Genomic DNA, 19342 nt, shown 5'->3' with positions numbered 1-19342 from the left:
AATCCCTAGTATCACCCCCCCCCCAAAAAAAGTCTTGGAATTAGCGTTGAGAGTTGAACAAGACTGTGAGTATACTTTAAAAAAAAAAACACTAAATGGTACTTTAAAAATGACTAAAATGGTAAATTTTATGTTACTGTAACGCTTATTTTTACTTTTAAAAAGAAATGATTCACAAGTAGGTCTGTGGTCTAAATTGGCTCAATCAAAATGAATTACATATACACATACACAGGACATAGAATTTTTCATATACATAGGACAAAGATACTCTCTTTGTCCTGCTGATCAAAAATGAAGGAAAAAAACATAGTCCCAGGAGCTGCTTAAGTCAGTTCTAGACATAAGGGACAATTTATGGACTGTTAAGAGGAATAGTCTGAGGTCAGGCTGCAAATGCAAAAGACAGTGAAGAGCTAGAACGAAATAAGGAGAAATAGCTTCAGCTTCTGGTGAAGGACGACGCTTCTACTGGGCCAACTTTCCAAAACATAACTAAAACAACAACAACAAAAAAATAAAGTAAAAAAAAAATTTTCCCAAAGATACCAGAGAGCAGAGAGTATTAAAAAAAAAAAGCCAGACACTGGAGGGAGCCTAGATTTGGAAGAAGGAATGGGCTCAGTTCTATGTTTCTATAGCTTTTTGTCTGAAGACAAGCACTGGCTTGAAGAACCAAGGGACAGAGCTCAGGGGAACTAAAGTAGGCAGAAACAGAATTTAGGGAAATTCTGGGAGGGAAAGAGCCCAAAGAGCAGGGTATCCCCAAATTCTGTGCAGAAACTCTGCTCTGAGAGGTGCACAGTCTAAAAGATGCCCCTTTGTTGTACATCTGGTAAAGTCACTGCAGGTTTTAATACCCCCAACCAATCGGTAACTTAGACATAATGTGTCTTGCTTCTAAAATGAACAAAGACACCCATTTGCTACTCCAGTGAACAGGGCAGGCATGTCAAGATCAAACTGAGTAGAGCAAAGAGGACACAGTATCTGCTGGCTGTATAAAAGTTAAAATTAGAAGGGGAAGGGGAATCCATGTAAACTGATAAAAAATGAAGTTATCTACTGTTTACAAATAAGTAGTGCTGTGCAAAGAAAAACCTTTGTGGAAAGGAGATCACTTGCCCAAGAACACAAAGTTCTATCTCGGAGCTGCATGTCGGCCCTATTTTATTTTTATACAAGGTCTTGCTAAGATGCTTAGGGCCTCGCTAAGTTACTGAAGCTGGCCTCGACCTGTGATCCTCCTGTCTCAGCCTCTCAAGTACTGGGACTACAGACATTCAATACGCTAAGAATAACACAGTCTTAAATCAAGACACCTACAAGCCTGCAGGTTTTGCTCCTCAGTCCTGGCTGTTCTTCCCAAATGACAACCCTGAAAAACATCTGCAATATTATCTATTATTTCTATTATATTACCTATCCGTAATAGTATTTATTATTTCTTCAGACAAAAGTCTCAAATTGCTCGTCATCTGAAGAATGCACGCTTACTTATTAAATATCATTCTTAAAATGCAGTGCCTGGAACTGAGGTTACTTCAAATGTGGTCTGACTAGAAGTGCCTATTTCCAAACCTGTCTCCTTCTGGTCTGAAACTTAAATCTATTAATTAAACAAAGACAGCTAAACTATCAATTAAAAACACACCTAAAAAAAAGAATAAGGATCTGTATGTTTTTAAAAAGCTATATCCCAATACCTATCTATCGGGTCGACTTTGGCTCAGAGGTTACTTCCTTGACAAGTTGGACTCAGTTGACAATCTCTCTTTCGTGTGTGTGTGTGTAGTATTAGGGGTTGAACACAGGGGCGTTCTATCTCTTAACTATGGCCCCAGCCCAATATTAATTTTTACTTTGGAACAGGGTCTCACTTAGTTACCACATGCTGGCCTTGAACCTGCGATCCTGCTGTCTCAGCCGCCCAAGTACTGGGATTACAAGTGTGTGCCACCGAGCCGTTTATAACCCAACCTTGATTAACAGTGAGACTAAATTCAACTACAACTTCAAGATTTTTTTTCGTATTAATGGCTAAAAGTCCCTGTCTTCTTCACTCTGTATCTGTGATGTTCATTTTCTTCCTCCCTCCCTTTTCTAGCTACATGTATATATCTCACTTGTATCATCTTTGTAAAACTTCCCTTCGCTAAGTTCCTAGCGACTTCTCAGCTTTCACGCACTTTACAGCATAAGTCACTGCAAGTCCTCAGAAGCCCACACCGGTCGCTCCTTAAGCCCACGTGCTCCAGCCTGGCTCCTCCCCTTCCACTGAGAAGCTCCGCCCCGCCCACAAGCCCCGCCTCCCCCACCAGGGAGGACGTGGCTCCTCCCCGCTTGCCTCGTCCCCGGGCGACCTCACTAGGATCCTCCCCTCCCTCCAGCAGCCCCTACCGTGCCACAAGACGCCGGCTCTTCCCGAGGACCCTCGCCCGCAGCACCTCTCCCCTCCCCCCGGGACCCGGCCCTGTGGCCCCGCCCACAGAGGCACTCCCTCTGCCCCGCCCACCGCCCCGCCCCGGCCCCGCCTCTGGCCAGCCCTCGGCCGCACGGCCTTTCCCCTTCGCTTGCCGCCTAGGGTCGCTTCCTTTCGATCGGACAGGCCTCTGCCTCGTCCGCCCGCGGGGTGGACTGGGCCTCGACGCGGGGGCGCGGCTGCTCACACTTTCATGGAGGGCCAGGCACGGTGGAAGGCCCGGAAGCGGCTAGTCCCGGCCGGCGGGCTAAGGCGACACCGACGGCGGGCGCCCGGGCGTTGCCCTGGGTTACCACCACGCTGGAGGCGGGCCCGCGCCTAGTCGCAGCGGAAGTGACGTTGCCATCGCGCGCAACAAAAGCGGAGGGCGGAGTCGCGTGGCGCGCTCCCGGCAGGCTGTGCGCGGCGCGAGTTGGTTCCCGGCGGCCTCCGCGAGCTGCCCGGCGGGCGCCGGCGGGGACGGCGCCCGGCACAGCGGACGGGCTCGGAGCCTCGCACTGCCGGCTCGCGGCCGCCGGGGCCTGAGGCGCCCCGGACCCTTGGGAGACGCCAGGTAGCTGGAAATGGCCGCGCCCTCCGCTGCCTCTCCCCTCGAGGCGATTCTACCGCTGCCCACGGAGAAGCGCCCGCCAGGGCGCCGCAGGCCCCGGCCCTCCTGAGATGCCCTGTGGAGCAGTACCAGCCTGCCCTCGCCGAGCTTCTGGCCGGCCCAGCGGCCACTGGCATCTTTTCAGTAAATGACGGCCCAAGTCCTTTAACCAGCCGCTCCTCCTCCCCGCCCATCTTTGGTGCGGGTGCTTTGGGGCATCCTAAGGTGGGAACTTATGCTTGAAAAGAGCCAGGTATTACTGCTTTTGTCAGAACACAGCAGCTTTTGAATTTATTTTGTGGTGCTGGGGATTGAACCCAGGCGCATTCCACCTCTGCGTTACACCCCAAGCCCTATTTTTTAATCCTTTATTTTGAAACAGGGTTTAATTTGAAAGAGGGCCTCACAAAGTAGTTGAGGCTGGCCGTGAACCTACAATCCTCCTGGTCTTGGCCTCCCAAGTACTGGGACGACAAGCGGACACCACCACACTCCGCTTCTATTTTGTATTTTATGTTGAAACTGGGTGTCAATAATAGGTTGTTGAGAATCTCACTACTTATTGGATGTCAATTGAGATACCGTGTGCCATGGAAGAGACAAAGAGTTTAAACGATGCCACAAACTCGGAAACGTACACATCAAAATTCAATAGTAATAATTAACCAAAAACTAAGTTAATATTCTCTTGCCTGACAATATGGTTTGGTTTTCCTTCAGCTCTGTCGGAAACAGCACTTGGAAGCACCTGACTAGCAGAAAGATTTTGTTATCCAGTCATAGAGCTACTTAGTTTCTGAAACACTCAGTTGAGTACAGTGGAGGCTGGAAGACCTGAAAACCACTTTCCCTCCAAGTGTGCCCGCATGCCCTAGGTTGAAGTCTATAATCACTACTGAAATCTAGCAAGCAAAAGCCTAAAAGCATGACTGAGCAAAAATGTTAAAAGACAAGATTGGCTAATGTTTATAAAAAGCCAGTAGAGATTGAGTCAAGATAAACACTAGAAGAACTTTAGGAAAAAGAGATGTTTCAAAAAAATATGAGGATAGCTAAGATAATTTTTTTTTAAACCAGGGGCATTCTACCTCCAAGTTCCCCAGCTTTTTTTTTTTTTTTTTTTAAACAGGATCGGGATCTGGCTGAGTTGTTGAGGCTGGAGGCTGGCCTGGAACCTGTGATCCTCCCTGTCTCAGCCTTCTGAGTACTGGGATTACAGGCATGCACCAGGGTGTTCTACTTAAAACTGGTCAACTTTACCCACTGGCCGTACATTTTAAAACTTTGTGATGTAGGAAGAATTTAATCTCAGCGCTCTGAGGATGGAAGGCAGGGGTGTGATCAAATCTGAAGTACAAACAGTGATTCGAGCAATAATGAAGGCACAGGCACACTTACAGCTAGCTTTTTTTTTTTTTTTTTTTTTTTTTTTTTTTTTTTTTTAACTGCTGGCCATCAAACCTAGGACTTCACACATGCTGGGCAAATGCTCTGCCACTGAGCTATATCCCCAGGCTCCTAAAAATGCATTTCAAGTGAGGAATTTTCCACTTTGGGGCAACATGTTGGCACTCATAAAGTTCCAGATTTTGGATCTTGCTTAAGGAAGCTCAACTTGTAACACTTGCTAAGAGCCTGATGGACCACCCAGATACTTGTGGCAGGGGTAGTGGACAGCCCTCCCTCTGGCAATTGTGAAGATCAAGGAGGGGAACAGAGGAGAGCACTTGTTTTTAATTTTTGGTGGCGCTAACCCGAGGGCAGTCTACCACTGAGCTACACACTATTCACTTTGTAACAAGGCCTGGCTGAGTCACACACATTGGCTTCAACCCTGCAATCCTTGTCTCAGCTTCTCAAGTACTGGGATTACAGATGCACACCACTGTGCCTGGCTTGAGAGCATCTTCTATGTAATTATGACTCATCCCTATTTACAAACAGTAATTAACCTAATGATTAGAACAGGGAGTACCCCGAGTACTTCCTCGATAAGGGTGCAGATCAGAAACATTAGCCATCATGGGAAGAAAATGCTTTTCAGCTAAGGAAGTGGGAGTTATACATTATTCCCTGCCCCTTCCTCTAAGTTCTGTATTTGGTATTCATTACTAGGAGGTAATATCTGTTTTTCTAGAATAAAAGGGAAAATGAAAGTTTATCTGCCTTTGCTTTGTGTGTGTTTATATATATTAATTTGTACATATATAATTCATCCCCCCAAATCAGCATTTTACAGTTGTCTAATTGGAGAGTATGCTATTTGAACCAGGTGTGGTGGCACATGCTTGTAATCCCAGCATCTGGGAGGCTGAGACAGGAGGACTGCAGGTTCACAACCAGCCTCAGCAACTTTGTGAGGCCCTATTTAAAAAATAAAAACACGCCGGGCGTGGTGGCACACGCTTGTAATCCCCGCGCTTGGGAGGCAGAAACAGGAGGATCGCGCAGGTTCGAAGCCAGCCCCGCGCGCTGGCTTAGGAGACCCTGTTTCCAAATAAAAATGTAAAAATAGGTCTGGGAGTGTAGCCCGGAGGTACAAGGGCTTCCAGGAACCCCAGTACCACCAAATAAAATAAAAATAAAAATAAAAACACAACAGAAAAACAGGGCTGGGGTGTCACTCAGAGGTAGAATGCCCCTGAGTTCTATTTCCAGTACCACACACACAAAAAAAGACAAAACTGCTTAGCATGCTCAAATCAAGGGCCTGTATTTGATCCCTAGTGCCTCACAATAAATGACCAACTTTCCATAATAAAAAATGAACGTTTTTACAAGTACTAGCAAAGTCATTAGATGGTATATTAACACCAAAACAAAAACATAATTAATGAAGCTGAATTTTTATTTGTTTCTTATTTTGTTGCAAAGCTGCTGCTTCACTGTAAAAAAAAAAAAATAGCACCAGCAAATGCAATATATTATAAAAATTAAGAGAGTATTGTTCTTCATCTGACACTGTACAACTAACACACACTTGTCCTCCACTCCCAGGCATTTCCAGTGGAAAGACCAGTATTTTGACAGAAATCCAGAGAAGAGAGGTGTAAGTGAGTTACAATATTATACAAGATTTATGGTAATAATGTTATCCTTGAATTACATTATTTTTGTAACCAGTTTTTGCCACAGATCATTTTATAAATTCTGAATATCAGAGCCTAGAGTCTACTCTTAAAAATTCTAAGGTATTATAAAAAACTTATAGTGTATTTATCTGGGATCACAGGAAGGTGAAGGGTATTTCTTCTAGTAGCAGTGTTGAGACTAGTTTCCTTTCCATCAAAATTGCTAAAGGTTGCCACTCAAGTCTTCCCTCCAGCGCAATGTAGACAACGGTGCCGGAGCCAGCCACTCACACTGTTTACTGGGCGCTGCTCTCACTCCTCAATAGACCTTATGTACTTCTCGTAGGCCTCTTCACTCATGAGACCATCCAGCTCTGAGGGGTCACTCAGCGTCATCTTAATCAGCCAGCCTGCAACCAAAACAGACACCTTATGTTCCAGAATTACCTTTTGAAGGTCAAAGTCATACAAAATACCAACTTCTGAGAACCTAAAAATTAAGTGATTAATCCAATGTGCCCTAACTGACCTACTTGTAGATCACAACTAAAAAGAATTACAGCCAGAGTAGAGCCTACCATACGAATTGAAGTCTGAATTCATGATATGAATTGAGTTCTGAACTCTTACGTTGTAATACACATAAATGACTGACATTTAAGAAAATGGGTTCAAGCGGGGCGTGATAGTGTACTCTTGTAATCCCAGTACTTGGGAGACTAAGACAAGAGGATCGTAGCCAGCCTCAGCCACTTACTGAGGCCCTCCACAACTTAGTGAGACCCTGTTTCAAAATAAAGAACAAAATAATAGGGCTGGGGTGGCTCAGAGGTAAAATGGTCCCCAGTGCTCCCCCCCCAAAAAAAGGATTCAAATCTTAAAACCACACTGTAAGCACCTGATCCCAGGCTTGTCTTCTGTTGTTGGCTGTACTCCTGACAGGTAAATTGAGGGGATGGGGGTGGGAAAGGGAAAGCTCTATTCTACAAAATGGAGAAAAGTGCTGTTAGCACACTTCATAGGCTTATTACGAGGGTGAAGATGTGGGTAACAACTTACCATCTTCATAACAAGATTTGTTGACCAGCCCTGGATTCTCTGCAAGTGCCTCATTAACTTCAGTCACTTCTCCCGAGAGAGGAGAATAGAGTTCACTGGCAGCTTTCACGCTTTCCAGAGCACCAAACTCATCTAAGTGCAGAAAATTAAAGGAAATATTAAATGTCACCAGTGACTAGAAAACAATTTTGAGAAAAACGTCTAAGTCCTCTAAGAGTAAAACCACAGGTTTTTGTCATGTATCACCCACGAGAAGGTATTAATAGCCTCAATAAAGGAGACCTGTCCTGGACACAATGAATAACAAATGGTGACAGCCTGAATACCAGATATGCTCAAGTTCAGTAAAACTGTTTCCCATTGGGCGTGGTGGCGCACAGTTGTCATCCCAGCATTCAGGAGGCTGACAGGAGGATCGCAGTTCATGGACAGCCTCAGCTACTTAGTGAGGCCCGGTTTCAAAATAAAGAATGAAAAATAGGGCAGGGGGTGTAGCTTGGAGGTAAAGAGCCCCTGGGCTCCATCCCCAGATCTGCAAAAAAAACAAAAACATATTTCTTCCCACTTACTACAGCTCAGAAAAAAGAGATGAAAGTAAAAGGCCTTAGGCTCCAGTAATGACGAGTCCCTTGTATGAGGGCAAGTTATACAGGCCGTTGAGTGTCATCAAAAGGGGGCCTCGGGCCTTCAAAGACGGGCAGCAGCTGGTAAGAGGCCCCAGGTCCCCGACCCAGAGCCCATCCAGAACACTGGCGACTAGAGCACTCGCAGAAAACTGCCTGAAGGGTGAGGATGGAGTGTATAGTGTCAGCGTGTCTGAAAACTGGGGGCTGAGACCCTAGAAAGAAGGAAACATGGTCACAAGTAAAACGCATCGGCCCAAAGTTCCCCGCATCTTGGCTCTTATAAATGTGTTCAGACCTGGAGATCGTCACTGGAGTGGACATATGGGGAATGAATCCTTGCAGTGGGATTTTTTTAATGGATACTCTAGAAATGGAAATCATAAAGTGTAAACTAAAACATTCAGCAGAGAGCAAGCTGGGGATAATAGAAGAAAGGACCTGTGCATGTGAAGAAATATCAACTGAAATCCACCTGAAACCAGCTGATCTACACAATAGCTAAAGACTAAAACCAGAGCCTCCAGGGCCTGTGGGCAGAATCAAGTGATCTGACAGACACTGAACTCAGAAGGAGCAGGGTAAGAAAAAATAGCAGAAATAAAGATTATAAAAACCTCCAAAACTGCTGAAAAGAAGAAATCAACTTAAAGATTCCAGAAAGCTCAGCAAACCCAAAGCAGGATAAACATAAACCACATCTCTGAAGTAATAGTCAAACTGCTAAAAACATTTAGAAAAAATTAACATAGAAAAGCTTCTTCTCAACAGGAAAACAGGGCAGTGAACAATGGAATGAAAGCTTGTAAGGCGCTGGGGACAAGGGAAAGAGAATCTGCCAACCGAGAATTACATACATGACAAAAACACTCTCCAAGAACAAAAGTGAAATAAAGACATTTTCAGATAGATGAAGAATGAGGCAAGCCAGCACGGCAGCACACACTGTGATCCCAGTACTTGGAAGGCCAGGACAGGAGGATTGCAGGTTCAAGGCCATGCAAGACAAAGCAAAAGCAAAGAACATAAGGTCGAGCGGCAAAGGCAGCGCATCAGCATTACCTGAGCACAAAGTGACTGCACTTAGCCAAAGGCAGATAGAAAGGGTGAGAGAATGAGACCAAAGCATGTGCCGCCCTTAGGAAGAGCTGTGCAGCCCGCCAGCCTCAGGGACGCTGGCACCGCACGGTGTGCAGAGCAGACTGCAAGACAAGAACTACCCAAGGTACAGAGGGACGTCTCGGAACCACAGAAGGGTCAACTGCTCAGCAACACAGAATCCTACAAGTGTGCACACCTAATAAAGGAGCGTCAAAGGGAAACAGACATCTGTAATCATTGTTGAGAGAGTTTAATACCCCTCAAAAAACCCAGTAAAGACGCGAACATCAGTATCAACAATTCTAACATTATCAGTCAACCTAATGAATGTTAATTCTTACCCATTGTGGTGGGATGAGGAGGTGAAGTCTCTGGCAGATGACTAGGTTAAAAGAATGTAGCCCCGATGAGAGGGCTTAGTAATTTTATAAAAGGGACCCCCAAAAGTGTTTCTCTTTTATGCCATCAGAGGATGTGTTGAGAGGTATTCCAACAGATCCTGGCTGCAAAAAAAGTTATTTAGATAAAGACCAGGCAGCCGGGTGTGGTGAGCACACTTGTAATCCCAGCATTTGGGAGGCTGAGACAAGAGGATTGAGGTTCGTGGACAGCCTCAGCTACTTAGTCAGGCCCTTTGCAACTCAGTGAGATCCTGTTTTCAAAGTAAAGAATAAAAAATAGGGCTGGGGGTGTAGCTCGGAGGTAGGAGGTAGAATGCCCCTGGGTTCCAGTAACGAAAAAAAAAAAGACCAAACAAATGTCCTGGCATGAATTGTGATATTCTGAGAAAAACTTACCCTGCTTTTTCAATTTTGTCCCAACTTCAGGCAGACTACAGTAAACAACATCTCCCAAAGCTTCCTATAAAAAAAACCAAAAAACAAAAAAACTCTTAAGTCAAATTAAGTTGGGCGTGGTGGCGCATGCTTGTAATCCCTGTGCTTGGGAGGCGGAGACAGGAGGATCATGCAGGTTCGAAGCCAGCCTTGCTGGCTTAAGAGACCCCATTTCCAAATAAAATATAAAATAGGTCTGGGAGTGTAGCCCGGAGGTAGAAGGGTTCCATCCCTAGTACCACCAAAAAAAAAAGGTCAAATTAAACCCACTCCATACATAGAAACAAGATAAACACTGAATCACATATAATTCAGGCTATGCAGTCTACACATGGGGGTCTACTGTCTTGAGTTTTCCTTAGGACCTTTAAAGAGTATTCTTAAAAAATATATATTCTTAACTCAGAAGCTGCCCTGCAAGAAACAGGCCACCCCAGCTGTGCTTTCTTGCCTCTGAGCACTCGCAGATGACGCTTTCCCTCTGCAGTGCCCCTGCTGCACAGCAAATCCTGCTCAGAGTCCTCTCACTTCAGACCTCATGCCCGGCACACCCTGGAGACCTGACTCCAGAGGAAAGGGCGTCCTCATCAGGCAGGTTAGTCGTGGCCCCGCCCAGGTGACCTCCGTCACGTACTGTTTTGTATGTTATTTCTGTGTAGGTGATCCCTACATTGTTTATGTGGATAAACTCCAGGAGGTAGGACAGCATCTTACACGGTATTCCACAACCCCCTGCACTGGGCTCCACGATAGGTGCACAAGACATATTGTCAGAGACGATTTGTCTGACTAATTGTCAGAGCATGTCTAAGGAACTTTGTGTCCGTCCCCCTCCTCTCTCATCCACACATCCCGATCAAAATCGACAGCCTATGCTACTCTCTGGCTCATTTCTTTCTTTCCTTCCTTCCTTTCTTCCTCCCTCCTTCCCTCCCTTCCTATAGTACTTAGGATTGAATTCAGGGACACTCAACCTCTCAGCTAGACTCCCAGCCCTATTTTATTTATTTACTTATGTTTATTTTCTGTGTGATATTGAGGATTGAACCCAGAGGCATTCTACCTCTGAGCTACACCCCCAGCCCTGTTATTTCTATTTTCAAACAGGGCCTCACTGAGTTGCAGAAGGCCTGGCTAAATTGCTGAAGCTGGCTTCAAACTTGCAATCTTACTGTTTCAACCTCCCAAGTACTGGGATTACAGGCATGTGCCACCACACCAGGCCTCTCGTTTAAACAGTATCTCAATATAAGATCCATAGAAACAGGAAAAAAAAAAAAAAAGGCTAAATAAAAGATGTGCCTTTGTATAACCCATGCCTGTTTGGGTTTCCCCCTCTCCAAGGCCCGCTGGTCACGTGGGCGTCACTGTGCCCACAACACTGAGCCCTTCAGCCCGGTTGCTTGTCCTGCTTTTTCTTCTCTCTTTAACTGTTTGATTGAGAACATTTCTTTCTAGAATAAGGGATGTTTCTTACTTTTGTTTGCTCAGTTCCTCTTATGATACTATATAGTACCCTGATGTACATTTTACTTATTTCGCCTCTGACTGATTTTCTCTTAAGGGCCCTAAAAGGGCCCAGAGTATTATATGGAATAAACAACTTTCTAAAGACAGAAATAATCCAAATTATACCAGAGCAGAGTGCCAGAATATTTCACAATAATACGGTACCTGTGCAAAATTGCTGATTCCCACTGTTCCAATTCCATTTTCTGTTGTTATCCATTCATGCTTGTCTGTGAATTTACGCACTGAAACAGAAAACCAGTGTTTAAGAAAGACAGTAGCATCATTTCTTAAAAAGCCCATTTCATGCTGGGCCCAGCAGCAGGCTGAGACAGGAGGATTCCAAGTTCCAGGCCAGCCTAAGCAACCTAAGGAAACCCTATCTCAAAATAAAAAGAGGGTCTGGGATGTAGCTCAGTGCAGAATGAAGCCCTAGGTTTAATCCCCAGTACTACAAAAAAAAAGCTTAGGTGTGGTGGCACACACTTGTAACCCCAATCCCAGTATTTGGAAGGCTGAGACAGGAGGATCGCACAGGTTCGAAGCCAGCCTGATACTTAGTGAGGCTCTCAGCAACTTAGTGACACCCTGTTTCCAAATAAAATACAAAATAGGTCTGGGAGGATAGCCTGGAGGTAGAAACGTCCCTGGATTCCACCCCCAGTACCACCAAAAAAAAAAAAAAAAAGGAGGAGGAGGAGGAGAGAAATAATCCCAGCTACCCAGGAGGCTGAGGCAAGCGTGGTGGTGCACGCTTGTAATCCCAGCATTTGGGAGGCCGAGACGGGAAGGTTCATGGACAGCCTTAACTACTTAGGCCTTTTGCAACTCAGTGAGACCCTGTTTCAAAAAAAAAAAGTAGGGCTGTGCCGAGGGGTTAGGCCGGTGCTGGGGCCAGCGAGGCCGGCATCGGAGCCTGCCTTGAGTCATGACCAGTGCTGGGGCCTCCGAGGCCGGGATTGGAGCCTGCCGAGGGCTTAGGCCGGTGCTGGGGCCAGTGAGGCCGGCATCGGAGCCTGCCTTGAGTCATGACCAGTGCTGGGGCCTCCGAGGCCGGGATTGGAGCCTGCCGAGGGCTTAGGCCGGTGCTGGGGCCAGTGAGGCCGGCATCGGAGCCTGCCTTGAGTCATGACCAGTGCTGGGGCCTCCGAGGCCGGGATTGGAGCCTGCCGAGGGCTTAGGCCGGTGCTGGGGCCAGTGAGGCCGGCATCGAAGCCTGCCTTGAGGCAAGGCCGGTACTGGGGCCTCCAAGGCCAGGATAAGAGCCTGTCGAGGGGTTAGGCCGGTGCTGGGGCCAGCGAGGCTGACATCGGAGCATGCCGTGAGGCATGACCAGTGCTGGGGCCTCCGAGGCCGGGATCGGAGCCTGCCAAGGGGTTAGGCTGGTGCTGGGGCCAGTGAGGCCGGCATCGGAGCCTGCCGTGAGGCAAGGCCAGTACTGGGGCCTCGAGGCCAGGATAAGAGCCTCCCGAGGGGTTAGGCCGGTGCTGGGGCCAGTGAGGCCGGCATCGGAGCCTGCCTTGAGGCAAGGACAGTACTGGGGCCTCGAGGCCAGGATAAGAGCCTGCTGAGGGGTTAGGCCGGTGCTGGGGCCAGCGAGGCCGGCATCGGAGCCTGCCTTGAGGCAAGGCCGGTACTGGGGCCTCTGAGGCCGGAATTGGAGCCTGCCGAGGGGTTAGGCCACTGCTGGGGCCAGTGAGGCCGGCATCGGAGCCTGCCGTGAGGCAAGACCGGTACTGGGGCCTCCGAGGCCAGGATAAGAGCCTGCTGAGGGGTTACGCCGGTGCTGGGGCCAGCGAGGCCGGCAGCGGAGCCTGCCTTGATGCATGACCAGTGCTGGGGCCTCCAAATCCGGGATCGGAGCCTGCCGAGGGGTTAGGCCGGTGCTGGGGCCAGCGAGGCCGGCATCGGAGCCTGCCGTGAGGCAAGGCCGGTACTGGGGCCTCTGAGGCCGGGATTGGAGCCTGCCGAGGGGTTAGGCCACTGCTGGGGCCAGTGAGGCCGGCATCAGAGCCTGCCGTGAGGCAAGGCCGGTACTGGGGCCTCGAGGCCAGGATAAGAGCCTGCCGAGGGGTTAGGCCGGTGCTGGGGCCAGCGAGGCCGGCATCGGAGCCTGCCTTGAGGCATGACCAGTGCTGGGGCCTCCGAGGCCGGGATCGGAGCCTGCCGAGGGGTTAGGCCGGTGCTGGGGCCAGCGAGGCCGGCATCGGAGCCTGCCGTGAGGCAAGGCCGGTACTGGGGCCTCCGAGGCCAGGACAAGAGCCTGCCGAGGGGTTAGGCCGGTGCTGGGGCCAACAAGGCCGGCAGCGGAGCCTGCCGTGAGGCAAGGCCGGTACTGGGGCCTCCGAGGCCAGGATAAGAGCCTGCTGAGGGGTTAGGCCGGTGCTGGGGCCAGTGAGGCCGGCATCGGAGCCTGCCTTGATGCATGACCAGTGCTGGGGCCTCCAAATCCGGGATCGGAGCCTGCCAAGGGGTTAGGCCGGTGCTGGGGCCAGCGAGGCCAGCATCGGAGCCTGCCTTGAGGCAAGGCCGGTACTGGGGCCTCTGAGGCCGGGATCGGAGCCTGCCGAGGGGTTAGGCCGCTGCTGGGGCCAGCGAGGCCGGCATTGGAGCCTGCCGAGGGGTTAGGCCGCTGCTGGGGCCAGCGAGGCCGGCATTGGAGCCTGCCTTGAGGCAAGGCCGGTACTGGGGCCAGCGAGGCCGGCATTGGAGCCTGCCGTGAGGCAAGGCTGGTACTGGGGCCTCCGAGGCCAGGATAAGAGCCTGCCGAGGGGTTAGGCCGCTGCTGGAGCCAACAAGGCCGGCAGCGGAACCTGCCGTGAGGCATGACCAGTGCTGGGGCCTCTGAGGCCGGGATCGGAGCCTGCCGAGGGGTTAGGCCGGTGCTGGGGCCAGCGAGGCCGGCATCGGAGCCTGCCGTGAGGCATGACCAGTGCTGGGGCCTCTGAGGCCGGGATCGGAGCCTGCCGAGGGGTTAGGCCGCTGCTGGGGCCAACAAGGCCGGCAGCAGAACCTGCCGTGAGGCATGACCAGTGCTGGGGCCTCTGAGGCCGGGATCGGAGCCTGCCGAGGGGTTAGGCCGGTGCTGGGGCCAGCGAGGCCAGCATCGGAGCCTGCCTTGAGGCATGACCAGTGCTGGGGCCTCCGAGGCCGGGATCGGAGCCTGCCAAGGGGTTAGGCTGGTGCTAGGGCCAGTGAGGCCGGCATCGGAGCCTGCCTTGAGGCAAGGCCGGTACTGGGGCCTCTGAGGCCAGGATAAGAGCCTGTCGAGGGGTTAGGCCGGCGCTGGGGCTAGTGAGGCCGGCATCGGAGCCTGCCATGAGGCATTACCAGTGTTGGGGCCTCCGAGGCCGGGATTGGAGCCTGCCGAGGGGTTAGGCTGGTGCTGGGGCCAGTGAGGCCGGCATCGGAGCCTGCCTTGAGGCAAGGCCGGTACTGGGGCCTCCAAATCCGTGATCGGAGCCTGCCAAGGGGTTAGGCCGGTACTGGGGCCTCTGAGGCCAGGATAAGAGCCTGCCAAGGGGTTAGGCCGGTGCTGGGGCCAGCGAGGCCGGCATTGGAGCCTGCCATGAGGCTAGGCCGGTGCTGGGGCCTCTGAGGCCGGGATTGGAATCCTGCCAAGGGGTTAGACCGGTGCAGGGGCCAATGGCCAGCATCGGAGCCTGGCGTGAGGCAAGTTCACTCCTGCGACCTCCAAGGTCGGGACCAAAGCCAGCTTAGGGGTTAGACCGGTTCAGGGGCCAGCGAGACCAGAACTGGGGCCTCCCATGAGTCAAGGCCGCTGCTTGAGCCAGCGAGGTCTGGATCAGTCCACTGAGTAGCCAGGCCACTACTGGGACCATCAAGAGTGGGATTGGTACTTGCAACGCAGCATGCACAGAGAAATATCGCAGAAAATATAAATCAGACGCTTCTCTTAATCAGCAATAACTAGGAGGAAAAGGGCAACAGGAAGAGGTTGAGCTATAGAAAGGGCCCTATAGTGAAGCAACTAATGTGACCAATCAGAGGGTATGTAATACTGGAGGACGGAGCCTCTTTAAAACGCAGGAGGTACATAAACAAATGTATCAAAGTAAATCACCAAAGAAGTGTGGGATGGAGGGAGGGGGAGGGAATGGGATGGGGGCTGGAGGAGGGCTAATTGGATGATGTGTGCTTGTATATTCTCTCAAGTCTTGTACTCCAATGTGATTGATATATGACTACAATGCACCAATTTAAAAAATAAATTAAAAAAATAAATAAATAAATACAGAAAACTGAAAAAAAAAAAAAAAAAAAGTAGGGCTGGGGTGTAACTCAGAGGTAGAACGCCCCTGGGTTCCATCCTCAGTACCACAAAAAAGAAAGAAAGGAAGAGGCTTATAAGCACAGTGGCACAAGCCTCCAGTCCCAGCTGCTTGGGACGCTGAGGCAGGAGGATCACTTGAGACCCGATTTTCATGGACAGCCTAGGCAACAAAGCAAGACCCCATATGGGGCTGGGGGAGGGTAACCTAAAAAAACCTCTAGGAAGAGATGCTCTGAGAGCTTCCCTGCAGTCTAGTTACGGAAGAATGAAACTGGTCTTTAGAACCTGACCAAGTTCTTAAAATTCTTTAATCAACTTAAGCCTTTCTTTGAAGCAAGGGATTACTGCTGTTCAAAGAAGGAACTTATATTCCGGGTAGGGTATTCGCCTTGCATGAGCAAGGCCCCTCTTTCAATCCCCAGGACTGCAAAGGAAAAAAGTTAAGGTGATTCTAAGCAAAATACATGCCATATGGCTATTTAGTACGCCACTCAATTCTCCCTCTCATTCATTACCACTCTAGAACTTGCTGAATACATTAACCGTTATGTGCAGTTTGAAAGTAAGGGCTGGACAGCGATAAACATATATAACCTCTCTGAAACTCCTGGCACCTTGCCTGGTGTCAAGACCATCTCGGACTGAGTGTTCTCTGACATTCGCCTTTTTTGTTTCTTTTGGTACTGGGAATTGAACCTGAGCTGTATATACCCGCTCTATTTTACTTTTCACTGGGACACACGGCCTCACTTAGCTGCCAAGCCTGGCCGCAGTTCTCCTGCCTCAGCCTCCTAAACACTGAGATTCCAGGCGCGCACCACCATGTCCTTCTGACACTTGCTTTAACAACTGAGCAATCCCAAGTGCAGAGACGGCCGCAACTTTACCAAGCTCAGGGCGCCTGGGCCACTGACGTCAAAGTCCATAAGTCTTTTTTTTTAAACTAAGCATGCTACCTGGGCTAAAGATGGTATTAGTGCAATGCTCCTTTAACCCTTGACCCAACAGGAAAAAGATTAGGTAAATACTTTTTACAGGACCTCCAAGAAAACATGGTCGGGGCCTAAAACATTCGGGAGTGGTTATTAAAATTTTGCACTTTTCTCCTCCGAAAGTCATTAGAAAAATTATTTTCCATATTTTCCATATTAATGTTGGCCAGTTTTTCTTACTATTGACACTAAAATATTTAATGAGTAACATTTATTCTGTGCTTATTATGCATCAGGCTATAGGTTGCATTATTTCACTTCATCCACCTAACAGCTGTATGAAGTTAAGTGTTACCTCTGATTTTCAGATGAGGGAAACTCCAGTTTTAGGTACTAGTGCCAACAATCTCAGCTCTAAGAGAGGTAGAACGAGAGCTGGAAGTAGGGTCTGTCTGCTTTTAAAAGTCTCAGTACACTGTATACATTGTATCCCATACTAAGTGCAATTATTGTGCCAATTTAAAAATACTGAATGAATAAAAATTAAAGCCTAGGTCCTCAAACCAGAGCACAGGCATTGACATTTTGGGCAATATTTAACTAGGTACCTAGCAAATGCAAACAGCTAGAGATAATGTAATGCTGAGTAACAAACTGCAAAAAGCCCCCGCGAAGGTCTGAAATTAAGTTCATGTCTGCGAAATGCGTTGCCCTTGGATTCAAGCTGGTAGTGCGCGGCTGTGTCAAAGAGCGAGGGAATATTGGCGCAGGAGAAACTGCTGTGCTTCCAAATTAGGAATCCGTAAAATGACCCACAGTTCCAGTTCCAACCGGTTTCTGAAACAATGAATTTAATGAGACAGAAGCTACACGGGCCGACGCACCCTCAATAAGCAGTCAGGAGTTCTTACCAAGAGCAGTCAGTGCCCCAAGTAATTGCACGTAAAGAAGGAAAAAACTGTTTTTTCCGCTACGCTAATTGTGCTACAGCTGCAAAATGGCCAAGACATTTACGGGCAGGCCTCCCAGTTACTCAAGTCCGTTTAAATCAGGCCTCTGTTCAGCCCCAGTGCACACCAGCGACCCCATCGGGCTGGGCACGACTTCTGTCCGGCGTCCGGACTCCGGCGCGATCTCTCAGGGCCGGTCGGCCTGCGCCGCCTCCTGGTTTGGGCCAGAACAAACCCGGACCCCCGGCGCCATCCCGGCAGGTGCTTCTGCGACCCGCCTTCGGGGTCTCCGCCGCGGGCCACTCGGTGACCCGCAGCCCGCAGCGCGGGGCCGCCGCCCGGTCCCGCCCGCCGCCCACGTGCCGCCCGCCGCCGCCGCGCTCACCCGAGAGCAGAGCGGGCCCGGTGCGCAGCGTCCGGACGGCGCCCGCCCACGGCCGCCAGGGCCGCGCCGGGCAGGGCGCCGGGGCCGCGCGCAGGCCGCAGGCCGCCGCCCGCACGCTCCGCGCCACTCGCAGCGCCATGTTCCCGGGCTCGGGGCTCGCGGCGCAGCGCTCCGCCACCGGGCTGCCCGGCCGGAGCGAGTCGGGGGCGGCGCGGCGCGGGGCGGGGCGGGGACGGAGCGCAGCCTGATTGGGCAGCGCGGGGGCGGGGGCGGGGACTCCCGGGCCGGGCGCGACCTCGGATAGGGCGACGCGCGAGGGGGCGGGGACACGCGGAAGAGTCCGAGGCCCGGATAGGGCCGGGGCGAGGGGCGGGGCCGCTGAGCTGTCCGGAGCTGGGGGCGGGGCCGCTGGGGGCGGGGCCTGTCGGGCTGACGAGTCGGGGGTGGGGCTTGGCCCGGGGCGGAGTTTTTCTGGAGCGAAAGCGCTGGGTCATCAGCCTGGGGCGCCCCGGCCCCGAGCGGGTAAGGCCGCGTGGCTGGGCTGGGTGTGGGAAAGGGTCCAGGCGGCGCATTCCTGTGCGGCGGGGCCCTGGGTCCGGGGGAAGGCGCGCCGCCCCCAGGCCTGGTAAAGGTTGAGGTCTCTTCTTCCACAGTCTCTCAAGGTCGCCTAGAGCCAGGTTCTCCCCACCCCCAAAATGCTTGCTGGCTACTGGCACAAGGTCAGACTGACGGGGCAGTTCCTCTGGCTCGTTAAATGCCGCAAATGTTCCAGGACCCCACTTTATTACGTTGCAGATCCCAAGAGGCCCAGCGACCCTCCAAACCAGACAGGCAGAATCGAGGAGGCAAGGGACTTGCCCCTGACAGAGCCTGTCACTCAAGCAGGCGCGTGCAAAAGGCAGAGCTGAGAGCAGCGGACCCTTGCTCAGTCAGCCAGCCACGTGACCAAGGCCTTCTGAGAAAAGCTGGTCATTGTCCAGACCTCAAAGCTCAGAAAAGAAGTTCTGGGAAAGACGTTACCTCCAACACAGATTTTATGCAGTGGGCTAGTCAGGGGGGAAAAAATCCACTGGGAAAAAAAAATCCGCTGGAGAGAAAACACCTCCAGCTGCAGCCCCCAGATCCCCTGGGTGGGCCCCCGGTTGTCCCGGTGTCCAAAGGCCCAGGTCCTATCCCCCTGAGCTTCCCTGGCAGATCACCTGGGCTGGTGAGCACATCTGTGCAGAGGCTTGCGAAGGCTGTCCAGCCAGGTTTTCCTCTGGGCGGGAATCGTCATCTACTGAGTCCTTGCTGGATGCCTGTCATGCAGCGAACTTGGTCTTTAATCCTGTCCAAAGCCCATCCCGCAGGCTCCCATTGCATTGATCAGGCCAAGGGCGGAGTGGGGAAAGCTGTCTAGCTGTCTGGCGGGCTCGGTGGCGTGGCAGAGCTCCGGCTGGCCCCTGCTGGTCCACTCTAGAACTTGGCTCCCTTTTCTAACGCCAGGATTCCACTTGCATTATTGCCCTCAT

General features: G+C 50.8%; 1 protein-coding gene across 1 annotated transcript; it reads right to left on the bottom strand.

Moving 5' to 3' along the window:
- Nucleotides 1-6454: 6454 nt before the first annotated feature.
- GCSH (glycine cleavage system protein H) lies at nt 6455-17970 on the bottom strand (the record flags this gene model as incomplete). Its single annotated transcript, XM_080704363.1, has 5 exons — nt 6455-6552; nt 7202-7333; nt 9723-9786; nt 11436-11515; nt 17832-17970. The coding sequence occupies 5 exons, from the start codon at nt 17968-17970 to the stop codon at nt 6455-6457; spliced, it is 513 nt and encodes a 170-aa protein (XP_080560489.1).
- Nucleotides 17971-19342: the final 1372 nt, after the last annotated feature.

The sequence above is a fragment of the Muscardinus avellanarius genome (genome assembly GCF_963383645.1).
Source record: "Muscardinus avellanarius genome assembly, chromosome: 10".
Classification (NCBI taxonomy): domain Eukaryota; kingdom Metazoa; phylum Chordata; class Mammalia; order Rodentia; family Gliridae; genus Muscardinus; species Muscardinus avellanarius.
Note: the sequence above shows the minus strand (reverse complement) of the source record. Positions and strands in the feature narration are given on the sequence as shown.